The sequence below is a fragment of the Salvelinus fontinalis genome, chromosome 6 (genome assembly GCF_029448725.1).
Source record: "Salvelinus fontinalis isolate EN_2023a chromosome 6, ASM2944872v1, whole genome shotgun sequence".
In the NCBI taxonomy this organism is placed as follows: domain Eukaryota; kingdom Metazoa; phylum Chordata; class Actinopteri; order Salmoniformes; family Salmonidae; genus Salvelinus; species Salvelinus fontinalis.
The window spans coordinates 14,408,176-14,425,933 of NC_074670.1; the positions used below are offsets into that span (position 1 = coordinate 14,408,176).

General features: G+C 45.4%; 1 protein-coding gene across 1 annotated transcript; it reads right to left on the bottom strand.

Annotated features, from left to right (window-relative positions):
- Positions 1-8,205: 8,205 nt before the first annotated feature.
- LOC129857121 (sugar transporter SWEET1-like) lies at positions 8,206-17,734 on the bottom strand. Its single transcript, XM_055925067.1, has 6 exons — positions 17,502-17,734; positions 16,963-17,040; positions 16,722-16,845; positions 14,529-14,690; positions 13,071-13,190; positions 8,206-11,211 (listed from the first exon to the last, which is right to left on the bottom strand). The coding sequence occupies exons 1-6, from the start codon at positions 17,567-17,569 to the stop codon at positions 11,104-11,106; spliced, it is 660 nt and encodes a 219-aa protein (XP_055781042.1). The 5' UTR covers positions 17,570-17,734; the 3' UTR covers positions 8,206-11,103.
- Positions 17,735-17,758: the final 24 nt, after the last annotated feature.

Here is a 17,758-nt window from a genome sequence, read left to right on the forward strand (position 1 = left end):
GTTATTTCTATAAGGAAATAAACATCCACTTGTTGAAGATATTCCTGCTCTCTGCACCTGACTCTTTTATTCCACCACTGGATTGGTTACAACAACTAACATCTGACAAGTACAAACATAAAGAAGGAAACTGAGGAGAGAGACACAACTATAGACACAACTCACCAGCCCCTATATCACAACTAACATCTGACAAGTACAAACATAAAGAAGGAAATTGAGGAGAGAGAGACACAACTATAGACACAACTCACCAGCCCCTATATCACAACTAACATCTGACAAGTACAAACATAAAGAAGGAAACTGAGGAGAGAGAGACACAACTATAGACTATCACCAGCCCCTATATCACAACTAACATCTGACAAGTACAAACATAAAGAAGGAAACTGAGGAGAGAGAGAGAGAGAGGAGGGGTGAGGAGAGAGAGAGAGAGAGAGGAGGGGTGAGGAGAGAGAGAGAGGGGAGTGGTGAGGAGAGAGAGAGAGAGAGGAGTGGTGAGGAGAGAGAGACACAACTAACATCTGAGAAGTACAAACATAAAGAAGGAAACTGAGGAGAGAGAGAGAGAGAAGGGGTGAGGAGAGAGAGGAGGGTGAGGAGAGAGAGAGAGAGGAGGGGTGAGGAGAGAGAGAGAGAGAGGAGGGGTGAGGAGAGAGAGACACAACTAACATCTGTGAAGTAAAAACATAAAGAAGGAAACTGAGGAGAGAGAGAGAGAGAGGTGAAGGGTGAGGAGAGAGAAACAGAGAGGAGGGGTGAGGAGAGAGAGACAGAGAGAGAGGAGGGGTGAGGAGAGAGAGACACAACTAACATCTGAGAAGTAAAAACATAAAGAAGGAAACTGAGGAGAGAGACAGAGAGAGAGGAGGGGTGAGGAGAGAGAGACACAACTAACATCTGAGAAGTAAAAACATAAAGAAGGAAACTGAGGAGAGAGACAGAGAGAGAGGAGGGGTGAGGAGAGAGAGAGAGAGGAGGGGGGTGAGGAGAGAGAGAGGGGAGTGGTGAGGAGAGAGAGAAAGAGAGGAGGGGTGAGGAGAGAGAAACAGAGAGGAGGGGTAAGGAGAGAGAGAGGAGGGGTGAGGAGAGAGAGAGAGGAGGGGTGAGGAGAGAGAGAGAGAGAGGAGGGGTGAGGAGAGAGAGAGGAGGGGTGAGGAGAGAGAGAGAGGGGAGTGGTGAGGAGAGAGAGAGAGAGAGAGAATGAGAGAGAGAGAGAGAGAGAGAGAGAGAGAGAGAGGAGGGGTGAGGAGAGAGAGAGAGAGAGAGGAGGGGTGAGGAGAGAGAGAGAGGAGTGGTGAGGAGAGAGAGACAGAGAGGGGGGTGAGGAGAGAGAGAGAGGTGAGGGGTGAGGAGAGAGAGAGAAGAGTGGTGAGGAGAGAGAGGAGGGGGGAGAGAGAGAGAGAGAGGAGGGGTGAGGAGAGAGAGAGAGAGAGAGAGAGGAGTGGTGAGGAGCGAGAGAGAGAGAGGAGTGGTGAGGAGAGAGAAAGAGGAGTGGTGAGGAGAGAGAGAGAGAGAGGAGTGGTGAGGAGAGCGAGAGAGGAGTGGTGAGGAGAGAGAGAGAGAGAGGAGTGGTGAGGAGAGAGAGAGAGAGGAGTGGTGAGGAGAGAGAGAGAGAGAGAGGTGAAGGGTGAGGAGAGATAGACAGAGAGGGGGGTGAGGAGAGAGAGAGAGGTGAGGAGAGGAGAGAGAGACAGAGGTGAGGGGTGAGGAGAGCAAAACAGAGAGGAGGGGGTGACAGAAAAAAATGAGAGAGAAGCACATTCCTCCCTCCTTCTTTCGCCCTCTTTCTCTCTTCAAAACAACAGCTGGGACAGGTGTGTTTTTACTGATTGTAGAGAGTGCACATGCTGACTGTGTCAATGTATGAGTGTGTGTGTGTGTGTGTGTGTGTGTGTGTGTGTGTGTGTGTGTGTGTGTGTGTGTGTGTGTGTGTGTGTGTGTGTGTGTGTGTGTGTGTGTGTGTGTGTGTGTGTGTGTGTGTGTGTGTGTGTGTGTGTGTGTGTGTGTGTGTGTGTGTGTGTGTGTCTGCTTATGCTGAGTCTGCACCATGTTTCACTCTTCAGCCCCTGCTGTTCTTGTTAAATCTGTTTCTGCTGAGAATAATTTGATCCTTCAGATTAATCAATCTCAATTCCACATTACCAGTGAAGTGAAGGCTTCATCAAATCAAATCAAATGTTATTGGTCACATACACATGGTTAGCAGATGTTATTGTGAGTGTAGCGAAATGCTTGTGCTTCTAGTTCCGACAGTGCAGTAATATCTAACAAGTAATCTAACAATTTCAACAACTACCTAATATACACAAATCTAAGTAAAGGAATGGAATAAGAATTTATACATATCACTATATGGATGAGCGATGACAGAGCGGCATAGGCAAGATGCAATAGATGGTATAAAATATAGTTTATACAGTGGGGCAAAAATGTATTTAGTCAGCCACCAATGGTGCAAGTTCTCCCACTTAAAAAGATGAGAGAGGCCTGTAATTTTCATCATAGGTACACTTCAACTATGACAGACAAAATGAGATTTTTTTTCTCCAGAAAATCACATTGTAGGATTTTTAATGACTTGATTTGCAAATGATGGTGGAAAATAAGTATTTGGTCAATAACAAAAGTTTATCTCAATACTTTGTTATATACCCTTTGTTGGCAGAGGTCAAACGTTTTCTGTAAGTCTTCACAAGGTTTTCACACACTGTTGCTGGTATTTTGGCCCATTCCTCCATGCAGATCTCCTCTAGAGCAGTGATGTTTTGGGGCTGTTGCTGGGCAACACAGACTTTCAACTCCCTCCAAAGATTTTCTATGGGGTTGAGATCTGGAGACTGGCTAGGCCACTCCAGGACCTTGAAATGCTTCTTACGAAGCCACTCCTTTGTTGCCCGGGCGGTGTGTTTGGGATCATTGTCATGCTGAAAGACCCAGCCACGTTTCATCTTCAATGCCCTTGCTGATGGAAGGAGGTTTTCACTCAAAATCTCACGATACATGGCCCCATTCATTCTTTCCTTTACACGGATCAGTCGTCCTGGTCCCTTTGCAGAAAAACAGCCCCAAAGCATGATGTTTCCACCCCCATGCTTCACAGTAGGTATGGTGTTCTTTGGATGCAACTCAGCATTCTTTGTCCTCCAAACACGACGAGTTGAGTTTTTACCAAAAAGTTATATTTTGGTTTCATCTGACCATATGACATTCTCCCAAACTTCTTCTGGATCATCCAAATGCTCTCTAGCAAACTTCAGACGGGCCTGGACATGTACTGGCTTAAGCAGGGGGACACGTCTGGCACTGCAGGATTTGAGTCCCTGGCGGCGTAGTGTGTTACTGATGGTAGGCTTTGTTACTTTGGTCCCAGCTCTCTGCAGGTCATTCACTAGGTCCCCGCGTGTGGTTCTGGGATTTTTGCTCACCGTTCTGGTGATCATTTTGATCCCACGGGGTGAGATCTTGCGTGGAGCCCCAGATCGAGGGAGATTATCAGCGGTCTTGTATGTCTTCCATTTCCTAATAATTGCTCCCACAGTTGATTTCTTCAAACCAAGCTGCTTACCTATTGCAGATTCAGTCTTCCCAGCCTGGTGCAGGTCTACAATTTTGTTTCTGGTGTCCTTTGACAGCTCTTTGGTCTGGGCCATAGTGGAGTTTGGAGTGTGACTGTTTGAGGTTGTGGACAGGTTTCTTTTATACTGATAACAAGTTCAAACAGGTGCCATTAATACAGGTAACGAGTGGAGGACAGAGGAGCCTATTAAAGAAGAAGTTACAAGTCTGTGAGAGCCAGAAATCTTGCTTGTTTGTAGGTGACCAAATACTTATTTTCCACCATAATTTGCAAATCAATTAATTAAAAATCCTACAATGTGATTTTCTGGATTTTGTTTTCTCATTTTGTCTGTCATAGTTGAAGTGTACCTAAATGAAAATTACAGGCCTCTCTCATCTTTTTAAGTGGGAGAACTTGCACAATTGGTGGCTGACTAAATATGAGATGAGTGAGGCAAGATATGTAAACGTCATTACAGTGGCATTATTATTGTGATCAATTTATTAAAGTGGCCAATGATTTCAAGTCTGTATGTAGGGAGCAGCCTCTCTGTGTTAGTGATGGCTATTTAACAGTCTGATGGCCTTGAGATAGAAGCTGTTTTTCAGTCTCTCGGTCCCAGCTTTGATGCACCTGTACTGACCTCGCCTTCTGGATGATAGTGGGGTGAACAGGCAGTGGCTTGGGTAGTTATTTGTGAGTGCATGCGTACATGTCTGTGTCTCTCTCTCTCTCTGTGTGTGGTTGTCTGTGTGTGTGTGTGTGTGTGTGTGTGTGTGTGTGTGTGTGTGTGTGTGTGTGTGTGTGTGTGTGTGTGTGTGTGTGTGTGTGTGTGTGTGTGTGTGTGTGTGTGTGTGTGTGTGTGTGTGTGTGTGTGTGTAAGAGAGAGAGAGAGAGAGAGACAGAGAGACAGAGAAGGAGAGAGAGAGAGAGAGAGAGAGAGAGAGAGAGGGAGAGAGAGAGACAGATACAGAGACAGAAAGAGAGAGAGACAGAGAGAGAGAGAGAGAGAGAGAGAGAGAGAGAGAGAGAGAGAGAGAGAGAGAGAGAGAGAGAGAGAGAGAGAGAGAGAGAGAGAGAGAGAGAGAGAGAGAGAGAGAGAGAGAGAGAGAGAGAGAGAGAGAGAGAGAGAGGAGAGAGAGAGAGAGAGAGAGAGAGAGAGAGAGAGAGAGAGAAAGAGAGAGAGAGAGACTCAGGAACCAGAGGGATCCTGTTTGTGAGCAGACTGCCATTGTTCCACTGATTAAACACACACAACATCTTGTCCCCCTCTTGCCCGTACGCCCCAGACAACCATACCCTAACTCTCTCTCCCCAAGACACGTACACAATCACAATGATCACATGGGTGTGTATTAACCCATTGTTGTAGCTTTGTCTAGTCTGTGTGTCTCCATACAGTAGATCCTTCTATTGTCCCCATCTCTCTCCTTACATTGGGACTACACCCCTCCAATCAGCCCCTCCTTCTCTCCTCAACTATTCCCTTCATCTCTCTGTATTATTCCTAGTTTTTATCAGAGAGAACCCCCCCTGTGCTCCTTACACCCTTTCCTTACACCCTCCCCCCTAAAGGCACCAAGCCAAACAAGTGCACTTGCATACTCCCTTAAAAGTAATGCTCATCTCATATGTATATACTGTATTCTATTCTACTGTATTTTAGTCAATGCCACTCGTCCTAATATTTATATATTTCTTAATTCCATTCTTTTACTTTTAGATGTGTGTATTGTAGTGAATTGTTAGACACTACTTCACTGTTGAAGCTAGGAACACAAGCATTTCACTACACACACAATAATATACACTCCCTCAAAATTGTCAGAATTAAATGAAGATAACTCAAGAAATCTGTCATTAATTTAGATGTTTTTGCAGAGGAGATCTAATGGCCTAAACTCACCAAAGGCGACCGTGCGAGGCGTGTGTGTGATTTATTTTAGAATGTATTGTTTTGAATTCTAATGACCCAACGGAAGCCAGTGCCTCACTCAATAAGAACGTGTCTCTATTTCTGCCTTCTATCACTGGTGCTGTAGTCACACAAAACAACACATATTGTCATTATTCACTTTTTTTTAGCTCATTTGAATTGGAAGAGATAGCTAAGGGTTGAGGCTTTACCATACATGCTACATTAGACCAATTCATCCACTTATGGAAACACAACATTGCTATCAGCAAAGATGATCGGAGACATGGACTATCTTGCTAGAATAAAGTCACTACTCTGCCCGTCCTTTCTGCCCGCCCACTTCTGGTGAGTTTTTCACTTTAGTTGAGCATTTTGACATCTAACTAAGATGTTTGGTGCAGTATTTCTCAAGTGAACAAATGTGCATAAAAACGAGTCGTCTATCGTTGAATGACAACACATCGTTGAAGAATCCCTACTGTTGACCAATGATGAGGAAGGGGTGCAGACTTAGGCTTCAGATCTTCAGTTTGCCGAGAGAAAAAAATGTGTGCGCAAACAGCAAAAAAAGACCGTTGCCGAAGACCAAAAGGAAGAAAGACATAATATATGAACAAACTGTTCCGCACAAGAAGCCTTCAGATCCCTCATCTCTTCCTCCCTCCCTCCCAGAGTAGAGCCCTAGTGTTTATACTGAGATGTCCTCTTCTATTTCCCGTTGAATCAAAACCAGACCATCTAGTAGTCACACCTGTAGGCTGCCTCTCACTCCTTGTGGCAAAGCTATGTCTGTCTCCCTGTGGCATAGCTATCTCTCTCTCCCTGTGGCATAGCTATGTCTCTCTCCTCGTGGCATAGCTAGGTCTCTCTCCCTTTGGCATAGCTAGGTCTCTCTCCCTGTGGCATAGCTAGGTCTCTCTCCCTGCGGCATAGCTAGCTCTCTCTCCTTGTGGCATAGCTATGTCTCTCTCCCTGTGGCATAGCTATGTCTCTCTCCCTGTGGCATAGCTAGGTCTCTCTCCTTGTGGCATAGCTATGTCTCTCTCCCTGTGGCATAGCTATGTCTCTCTCCCTGTGGCATAGCTAGGTCTCTCTCCTTGTGGCATAGCTATGTCTCTCTCCCTGCGGCATAGCTAGCTCTCTCTCCTTGTGGCATAGCTATGTCTCTCTCCCTGCGGCATAGCTAGGTCTCTCTCCCTGCGGCATAGCTAGGTCTCTCTCCCTGCGGCATAGCTAGGTCTCTCTCCCTGTGGCATAGCTAGGTCTCTCTCCCTGCGGCATAGCTAGGTCTCTCTCCCTGCGGCATAGCTAGGTCTCTCTCCCTGCGGCATAGCTAGGTCTCTCTCCCTGCGGCATAGCTAGGTCTCTCTCCCTGCGGCATAGCTAGGTCTCTCTCCCTGCGGCATAGCTGTCTCTCTCCCTGCGGCATAGCTATGTCTCTCTCCCTGTGGCATAGCTATGTCTCTCTCCCTGTGGCCTAGCTAGGTCTCTCTCCCTGTGGCATAGCTATGTCTCTCTCCCTGTGGCATAGCTTGGTCTCTCTCCCTGTGGCATAGCTATGTCTCTCTTCTTGTGGCATAGCTAGGTCTCTCTCCCTGTGGCATAGTTTGGTCTCTCTCCCTGTGGCATAGCTTGGTCTCTCTCCCTGTGGCATAGCTATGTCTCTCTCCCTGTGGCATAGCTTGGTCTCTCTCCCTGTGGCATAGCTATGTCTCTCTCCTTGTGGCATAGCTATGTCTCTCTCCTCGTGGCATAGCTAGGTCTCTCTCCCTTTGGCATAGCTAGGTCTCTCTCCCTGTGGCATAGCTATGTTTCTCTTCTGTGGCATAGCTAGATCTATCTCCCTGTGGCATAGCTAGATCTATCTCTATCTTTTCCCTTGATCCTTCCATTCTCTCTTACATCTTCTGTTACACTCTGTCAATCTCTGCTGTTCCCTTGACCCTATTCCTCCCTCTTTCCTCACATTTCCCAATCACCCTCTCTTCCTTTTCCATGTCCCCTCTCCCTCAATCTCCTCCCCCTCTTTTCCCCACTCCCACTCTCTTGGTGTTGTGTCTGTGTGTTCTCAGTAGGGAGGCTGGATCTTTTGGGTACAGGAAGAGAAGCTGGCACACACATACACACACGCTGAGAAACCCGAAACACAGCCGTTCCCACAGCTGCCCAATCAGGCAGTGTTGGCTAGGAAAACACACTTACTCATACGCACACACATCAACACATTCTCATTGCAGATCAATCACACTGCCTTGTCTCACTCACACAAACTCATTCCCAGTATCGCCCAATCACGCAAGGTCTCACACACTGCTTTCCACACAATCAAACCTAAGGGTAACGTCATTAACCCTAAAACACAAACAAACCCCACATAACTACAAGAGCAGGGGTGTATTTACTAGTCGGATCCCGTTGCGAAAGTGTTTTGCAATGTAAACTGTTTACCGTTTACTCTAGGAAGCAAACAGAACCAAATGGGCAGGGACCTGCCTGAATTTGTCCAATAGAAACTTACTTTTAGAGTAAACAGTTTCTGTTGCTAAACATTTTGCAACTGACTAATGAATACACCACTGGTGTTCCACATGGTCAAGTGCAGTGCTCTCACCTCGTTCAATATGTCTGCATATTCAGCCAATCAAATTGTACCTATTCATGTTAGCAGTAGGCCTATGTGGATACTCCTTTTCCACACAAGGAAAAACACTGGATGTTAGACAACAGTATAAAACATTTATTCAATCAGTCTGAAGAACCAGCAAAGCCCCAACTCCCTTATTTCCAGAGTGATAATATCCCATTAAAATAGCATATGTAGAATTCCCTATACACAATCCAATGCATCAACAACAAAAAGAGCACAGACAATATACTTACAGTATATTTAGTTTGGACAAACGTAAACCAATAAAAATTAAAATAAACACATTTTGCACACGAAGACACATGACCCAAATACAACCAATAAAAACATTGTACGAAACACAATAAGAATGGAATTCTTAGTCTTCCCTCAGTTCATGGATTTAGAGACCAAGTACCAATTATGTAGAGTACATGCCAGGTCTGCTTAGAGTAGGGTTATGGTTAGGGTAAGGGTTAGGGTAAAGGTAAGGGTTAGAGTAGGGTTAGGGTTAGGGTAAGGGTTAGAGTAGGGTAAGGGTTAGAGTAGGGTAAGGGTTAGGGTTAGAGTAGGGTTACAATAGGGTAAGGGTTAGAGTAGGGTAAGGGGTTAGGGTTAGAGTAGGGTAAGGGTTAGAATAGGGTTAGGGTTAGGGCTGCAAAATTACAGGAACTTTCAATACATTCCCTGGTTCTCCAGAAATCCTGGTTGGAGGGCTCCAGATTTCCTTCTTATTCCCTTCAGATTCTGTGAATCCGCCAACACAGTCCTGCTTCATCTCTCCGTGGTACTTAACTGACCCATTCATATAAGTGATTGACTAGCGAGTCTAGACCGTAGACGTCTGGTTATCCAGGTATTCAGGGCTTTCAGAAAGTATTATCAGCCTTATTCTAAAATGGATTAATTAAATAATAATCCTCATCAAGCTTACACAATATCCCATGATGTCAGAGTGAAAACAGGTTTATATACATTTTTGAAAATCTATGAAAAACAGAAATAACATATTTACATAAGTATTCAGACCCTTTGCGATGAGACTCGAAATTGAGCTCAGGTGCTTCCTGTTTCCATTGATCCTGTTTCCATCCTTGAGATGTTTCTACAACTTGATTGGATTCCATCTGCGGTAAATTCAATTGATTGGACATGATTTGGAAATGCACACACCTGTCTATATAAGGTCCCACAGTTGACAGTGCAAAAACCAAGCCACGAGGTCGAAGGAATTGTCCATAGAGCTCCGAGACAGGATTGTGTCGAGGAACAGATCTGGGGAAGGGTACCAAACAATTTCTGCCATGGAGTATTGAAGTTTCAAGAACACCGTGGCCTCCATCATTCTTAAATGGAAGAAGTTTGGAACCACCAAGACTCTTCCTAGAGTTGGCCACCGGGCCAAACTGAGCAATCTGGGGAGAAGGGCCTTGGTCAGGGAGGTGACCAAGAACACGACAGAGCTTCTCCTTGGAAATGGGAGAACCTTCCAGAAGAACAACCTTTTTTCAGAACTGCACCAATCAGGCCTTTATGGTAGAGTAGCTAGACGGAAGCCACTCCTCAGTATAAGGCTCATGACAGCCCGCTTGGAATTTGCCAAAAGGCACCTAAATGACCCTCAGACCATGAGAAACAAGATTCTCTGGTCTGATGAAACCAAGATTGAACTCTTTGGCCTGAATGCCAAGCATCATATCTGGATGAAACCTGGCACCATCCCTACGGTGAAGCATGATGGTGGCAGCATCAGGCTGTGGGGATGTTTTTCAGTGACAGGGACAGGGAGACTAGTCAGGATTGAAGATAAACGGAGCAAGTACAGAGAGATCCTTGATGAAAACCTGCTCCAGAGCGCTAAGGACCTCAGTCTGAGGCGAAGGTTCACCTTCCAACAGGATAATGACCCTAAGCACACAGTGGCTTCGGGAGAAGTCACTGGACTTGAACCCGATCGAACATCTCTGGAGAGACCTGAAAATAGTTGTGCAGCGACGCTCCCATCCAACCTGACAGAGCTTGAGAGGATCTGCAGAGAAGAATGGGAGAAACTCCCCAAATACAGGTGTGCCAAGTTTGTAGTGTCATACCCAAGAAGACTCAAGGCTGTAATCGCTGCCAAAGATGCTTCAACAAAGTACTGAGTAAAGGGTCTGAAAACTTATGGAAATTTGATATTTCCGTTTATTTTATTTTATATAAATGTACAAAATTTAAAAAAATAAACCTCTCTTTGCTTTGTCATTATGGGGTATTGTGTGTAGATTGAGGAAAATAAACAATTTAATACATTTTAGTGTAAGGCTGTAACGTAACAAAATGTGGAAAAACTCAAGGGGTCTGAAAATTTTCCAAATGCACTGTACATCAGTCTAGTTAAAAGAGAAGGATAACAACCCAGCAGATACTGTGGCTACCAGGAACAGTTGTTCACCCCTAGTTCACAGGGTACCATAGTGATGAGGACAGACAAGTCAACTATAAAAGGTGAGGGGGTCTCAAACCCCACTAGAGGTGGGATCATCCTGCCCTGTTAGTTAGAGCGATTCAACCAATAGCAGCACATTGATGCTGAGCAAAAAACCTCCCACTGGGTAACAGAGACTACTGTGAATGACAGGGCAGGACTGTCCCGCCCATGGTTGAGTTCTCAGGTGGCACTAATGATGTCTCAGACTAGGACAGAAGGCACTAAAAGGAAGTGGTGGAGGGAGAAAGATGAGGAAGATGCCCCTAACCACTGATACAGGGTCAGATATTTATTCATAATTGTTCATCCCCCATTGCTAGGGTACTCTGATCCTAGATCTGTGATTAGGGACAGCTTCTGCCTTGAGAGGAGAAAGTCTTCTTAAACCCTTGGTGGGTAGGAGTGATCATGAATCATTTACAATATGAGTAACAATATCAGTGATTGACAGCCTGACCATGATAGGGTCAAGAAGCCTGTTATCTCTCTCCCTTGTAACCATTGGTGTGCGAGTCTCCAGCCACTTAGATTTCAATGAGCTTATAGGATGGCACGCCTTGATTGATAGATGCAAATCTCCAGAACAGGAAGAACCGGATGAGACTGGTCACAATGCCTGGCGTGTTTGGAACCTGGAACACACAAACAAACACACAGAGGTTAAAGCCTGGCGGGTAGGAGCATTGGGCCAGTAACCGAAAGGTTGCTGGATCGAATCCCCGAGCTGACAAGGTAAAAATGTGTCGTTCTGTCCCTAAGCAAGGCAGTTAACCCCCTGTTCCCCGGGCGCCGAAGACCTGGATTTCGATTAAGGCAGTTCTCCGCACCGCTCTGATTCAGAGGGGTTGGCTTAAATGCGGAAGACACATTTCAGTTGTACAACTGACTAGGTATCCCCTTTCCCTAAAGGTAATTTACAATCATTTAACAGTCCCCTTCCATCTAGCCCCTACCATGTCTCACCTACAGTCTATTCAGACCCCTTGACTTTTTCCACATTTTGTTACTTTACAGCCTCATTCGAAAATGTATTAAATGAAAATAAATTATCTTCAATCTACACACAATACCCCATAATGACAAAGCAAGAACTAGATTATTATTATTTTTTTTTTTTTTAAATAGCTTATTTACGTAAGTATTCAGACCCTTTGCTATGAGACAGAAAGAAATGGAGCTCAGGTGCATCCTGTTTCCATTGATCATCCTTGAGATGTTTCTACAACTTGATTGGAGTCCATCTGTGGTAAATTCATTTGATTGGACATGATTTGGAAAGGCACAAACCTGTCTAGATAAGGTCCCACAGTTGTCAGTGCAACCGTAGAGGTCCGAGACAGGACTGTGTCAAGGCACAGATCTGGGGAAGGGTACCAAAACATTTATGCAGCATTGAAGGTCTCCAAGAACACAGTGACCTCCATCATTCTTAAATGGAAGAATTTTGGAACCACCAAGACTCTTCCTAGAGTTGGCCACCCGGCCAAAATGAGCAGTTGGGGGAGAAGAGCCTTGGTCAGGGAGGTGACCAAGAACACTCTGACATAGCTCCAGAGTTCCTCTGTGGAGATGGGAGAATCTTCCAGAAGGATAACCATCTCTGCAGCACTCCACCAAATCAGGATTTTATGGTATCGTGGCCAGATGGAAGCCACTCCTCAGTAAAAGGTACATGACAGCCTGCTTGGAGTTTGCCAAAATGCACCTAAAGACTCAGACCATGAGAAACAAGATTCTCTACTCTGATGAAACCAAGATTGAACTATTTGGCCTGAATGCCATGCGTCACGTCTGGTGGAAACCTGGCACCATCCCTATGGTGAAACATTGTGGTGGCAGCATCATGCTGTGAGGATGTTTTCAGCGGCAGGGACTGGGAGACTAGTCAGGTTCGAGGGAAAGATGAACGGAGCAAAGTACAGAGAGATCCTTGATGAGAACCTGCACCAGAGAGCTCAGGACCTCAGACTGAGGCGAAGGTTCACCTTCTAACAGGACAACGATCCTAAACACACAGCCAAGACAACGCAGAAGTGGCTTCGGGACAAGTCACTGAATGTCCTTGAGTGGCCCAGCCAGAGCCCAGACTTGAACCCGATCGAACATCTCTGGAGAGATCTGAAAATAGCTGTGCAGCGACATTCTCCATCCAACCTGACAGAGCTGATCTGCAGAGAAGAATGAGAGAAACTCCTCAGATACAGGTGTGCCAAGCTTGTAGTGTCATACCCAAGAAGACTCAAGGCCGAGGCTGTAATCGCTGCCAAAGTACAGAGTCTGAATACTTATGTAAACGTGATATTTTAGTTGTGTATTTTTTATAAATTAATACAGTTGCAAAAATGGCTATAAAACTTGTTTTTTAATTTGTCATTATGAGGTATTTTATGCAGATTGATGAGGGAAAAAAATATTTTATACATTTCAAAATAAGGCGTGGAAAAAGTCAAGGGGTCTGAATACTTTCCAAATGTACTGTATACACACACACCATGATATAGTAGTCTTGCAGCTGTAGTCCATAGAGCGTCCAGGATGTTGAGGTGAGGAAGGTAGCTACAGTCAAAGAGAAGGACAAACGCTCCACACTACCAGTACGCACGATCTCCATCTGACAGAGAAGAGAGGGGGCGAGAGAGGAGAAGGGACGAGAGGGGGCGAGAGAGGAGAAGGGACGAGAGAGAGAGAGAGGGGGCGAGAGAGGGAGAAAGAGGAGAGGGGGAGAGACGGAGAGGAGAGACGGAGAGAGAGAGGAGAGTCGGAGAGAGAGAGGAGAGTCGGAGAGAGAGAGAGAGAGAGAGAGAGAGAGACAGAGAGAGGAGAGGACAGAGAGAGGAGAGACAGAGAGAGGAGAGGACAGAGAGAGGAGAGACAGAGAGAGGAGAGACAGAGAGAGGAGAGACAGAGAGAGGAGAGACAGAGAGAGGAGAGACAGAGAGAGGAGAGACAGAGAGAGAGAGAGAGGACAGAGAGGAGAGACAGAGAGAGTAGGTGATGAATTGACACAATTCCAATATATCCAGAAAGAGCATAAGGGATAAAACACAAACCCAGAACAACAGGAAGAAAAGATGAGAGAAAGGCAGGAAATAGACACAGGATGATATGAGGAGACAGAGGGAGAGAGAATGAGACAAACAGGAAGGTGGAGGGCAGGGCTGCACAATTCATCCAATTCCCATCAAAATCGCAATATTGACATGTGCAATATCCATATAGGAAGAGATCCATATTACAATATTTAAAAACACCACGTGTAACATCTGTTTTTATAGTTTCCTCAGTTTGTCTCTCTTCCTCTCCCTTCTTGCAGCTGCTTCCAACCTCCAAGCCCCGCCCCCTGTCACTCAAGCAGCACACTTCCTTTGCCCTCCCAGGCCCACCCATGGCTGAGCCCCTGCCCAGTCATGTGAAATCCATAGATTAGGGCCTAAAGAATTTATTTCAATTGGCTGATTTCCTTATATGAACTGTAACAATATTTCTTGCATATTGAGTTCAGATTTTTGTTCAGTATATATTGCAATATTTGCACCCCAAAATAAATAATCACAATTGGACTTTTTGCCCATATCATGCAGCCCGGGCGGAGGAATAAACAGGAACACAGAGGCAACAGAGGGAAAGAGAGGAGTCAAAGGGCAAGGGGAGAGAGAGTGATTAGAGGTGGTCATGTTCTGAACATGGAATCTTATTGGCCTGTTGTTGGTCTACCTTACATATTTATGAGAGTATGTGAGGAATCGGAGTGTAGTGGGTATCAGGGTGGTAGGTATCAGAACATTGGAAAAATAGGTCTGTTTGCCAGGCTAGTGAGTGTATGTTATCTGAACGTTGTATTAAAGTTGTATAAAAGTTTCTTCACCAGTGCGTGGAAGAATGTGTCCAATGCGTGGACATAGGGTGCTTATTGTATAAACACTGTGTCAGAAAAGGTTTGCATATTTACCAGGTCAGCGAGTGGACTCAGGTACATGCTGATAGTGAACAGGCTGCAGGTGAGACCTAGCTGGGCCAGCTGAGACTCTCCCTGAGGCAGGAGAACACTGAAGTACAGCCAGCCTCCACAGACCACTCCTCCTGCTAGTAACGTCTGAGAGGTCACTCGCCTCTGGAACGAACACACACAAGTTCACTGACCCCATACTAATTTGAACCATTTTGGCACACACCCTAAAACTAGGCTTCAAGCAGGGAACCAGTGGGCAGATATAATAAAAGTGTACTTCAAACCCTAACGGGAAAATGGTGTAATGGAAGTAGGAGAGACTATAAAACACTGTGGTCAGCTCACCTTGTCATTGGTGTAGTGGCATTAGGAGAGACTATAAAACACTGTGGTCAGCTCACCTTGTCATTGGTGTAGTGGCAGTAGGAGAGACTATAAAACACTGTGGTCAGCTCACCTTGTCATTGGTGTAGTGGCAGTAGGAGAGACTATAAAACACTGTGGTCAGCTCACCTTGTCATTGGTGTAATGGCAGTAGGAGAGTCTATAAAACACTGTGGTCAGCTCACCTTGTCATTGGTGTAGTGGCAGTAGGAGAGTCTATAAAACACTGTGGTCAGCTCACCTTGTCATTGGTGTAATGGCATTAGGAGAGACTATAAAACACTGTGGTCAGCTCACCTTGTCATTGGTGTAGTGGCATTAGGAGAGACTATACAACACTGTGGTCAGCTCACCTTGTCATTGGTGTAGTGGCATTAGGAGAGACTATACAACACTGTGGTCAGCTCACCTTGTCATTGGTGTAGTGGCAGTAGGAGAGACTATACAACACTGTGGTCAGCTCACCTTGTCATTGGTGTAGTGGCATTAGGAGAGACTATACAACACTGTGGTCAGCTCACCTTGTCATTGGTGTAGTGGCATTAGGAGAGACTATAAAACACTGTGGTCAGCTCACCTTGTCATTGGTGTAGTGGCAGTAGGAGAGACTATAAAACACTGTGGTCAGCTCACCTTGTCATTGGTGTAGTGGCAGTAGGAGAGTCTATAAAACACTGTGGTCAGCTCACCTTGTCATTGGTGTAGTGGCATTAGGAGAGACTATAAAACACTGTGGTCAGCTCACCTTGTCATTGGTGTAGTGGCAGTAGGAGAGACTATAAAACACTGTGGTCAGCTCACCTTGTCATTGGTGTAGTGGCAGTAGGAGAGTCTATAAAACACTGTGGTCAGCTCACCTTGTCATTGGTGTAGTGGCAGTAGGAGAGACTATAAAACACTGTGGTCAGCTCACCTTGTCATTGGTGTAGTGGCAGTAGGAGAGACTATAAAACACTGTGGTCAGCTCACCTTGTCATTGGTGTAGTGGTAGTAGGAGAGACTATAAAACACTGTGGTCAGCTCACCTTGTCATTGGTGTAGTGGCAGTAGGAGAGACTATAAAACACTGTGGTCAGCTCACCTTGTCATTGGTGTAGTGGCAGTAGGAGAGACTATAAAACACTGTGGTCAGCTCACCTTGTCATTGGTGTAGTGGCAGTAGGAGAGTCTATAAAACACTGTGGTCAGCTCACCTTGTCATTGGTGTAGTGGCAGTAGGAGAGACTATAAAACACTGTGGTCAGCTCACCTTGTCATTGGTGTAGTGGCAGTAGGAGAGACTATAAAACACTGTGGTCAGCTCACCTTGTCATTGGTGTAGTGGCAGTAGGAGAGTCTATAAAACACTGTGGTCAGCTCACCTTGTCATTGGTGTAGTGGCAGTAGGAGAGACTATAAAACACTGTGGTCAGCTCACCTTGTCATTGGTGTAGTGGCAGTAGGAGAGACTATAAAACACTGTGGTCAGCTCACCTTGTCATTGGTGTAGTGGCAGTAGGAGAGACTATAAAACACTGTGGTCAGCTCACCTTGTCATTGGTGTAGTGGCAGTAGGAGAGACTATACAACACTGTGGTCAGCTCACCTTGTCATTGGTGTAGTGGCAGTAGGAGAGACTATACAACACTGTGGTCAGCTCACCTTGTCATTGGTGTAGTGGCAGTAGGAGAGACTATAAAACACTGTGGTCAGCTCACCTTGTCATTGGTGTAGTGGCAGTAGGAGAGACTATAAAACACTGTGGTCAGCTCACCTTGTCATTGGTGTAGTGGCAGTAGGAGAGACTATAAAACACTGTGGTCAGCTCACCTTGTCATTGGTGTAGTGGCAGTAGGAGAGGATGTAGAGGGACTGTAGACAGGCTCCTATGGTGTTAACCAGGACCAGAGTCCCATCCGTCTTCAGTATCCCATAATACAGCCAGCCCAGGTTACTATAGAGACAGACAAGACATTAGCTCAGTGGACTAACACAGTATGACTTGTGCAGATGACCCGGGTTTGATCAGTGGTCACTGGCACGTTGCCTAGGCACCACACACACAGCTTACTTGAGGCATGTGGTGAGGAAGGGGAGGAACTGGACGTTATCTGCACTTTTGGAAGCTCTCATCTTCTTCAGGTCCGTCCTGACAGAGGATCACACACACACACACACACACACACACACACACACACACACACACACACACACACACACACACACACACACACACACACACACACACACACACACACACACACACACACACAAATCTAGCATAAGAAAAAGGATGCAACTGAACTAAAACATGATTTTATTATCACCTGTCCTGAGTATTCTATTTACACAAGCCTCGGGCATTGGACGAATAACTAAGCAAATATTTGATTAACTCATATCTGTGAGATAAGGGTGGACCAGCTAGCTAGCTAACCAACACCTAGCTAGCTATGTTTCCGCAGTTTAATGCAATTCAAACAAGCAAATTAGAACTGAATTTGGTCTCTGCCCAAGTTTGCGATGTTGGCAGTAAAGAACAGTTATCTAGCTAACGTTAGCTACTTAGCCAGATAGTTTCTCTGAAAAGCAGAAAGCTGTCAAACTTACAGTCCAGTCGAGAACATCCCGACTGTAAATACGATGCACGCCCATGATAGAAACTGCAAAAACTCCATAGATCGGAAAACGGAATATGTGGTGCACTACCTAGATAGCTAGGTATGTGTCTAAATTGTGAGTAATTTCGCTATGAATATCAAATCAGCTATCGCGCAAATAGTTGACATCTGCATCAGCGACTCAACGTTGACGTCGTTCTAACTACACTGTATTTCCGTGTTTGTAATCAGGGGCGTATTCATTAT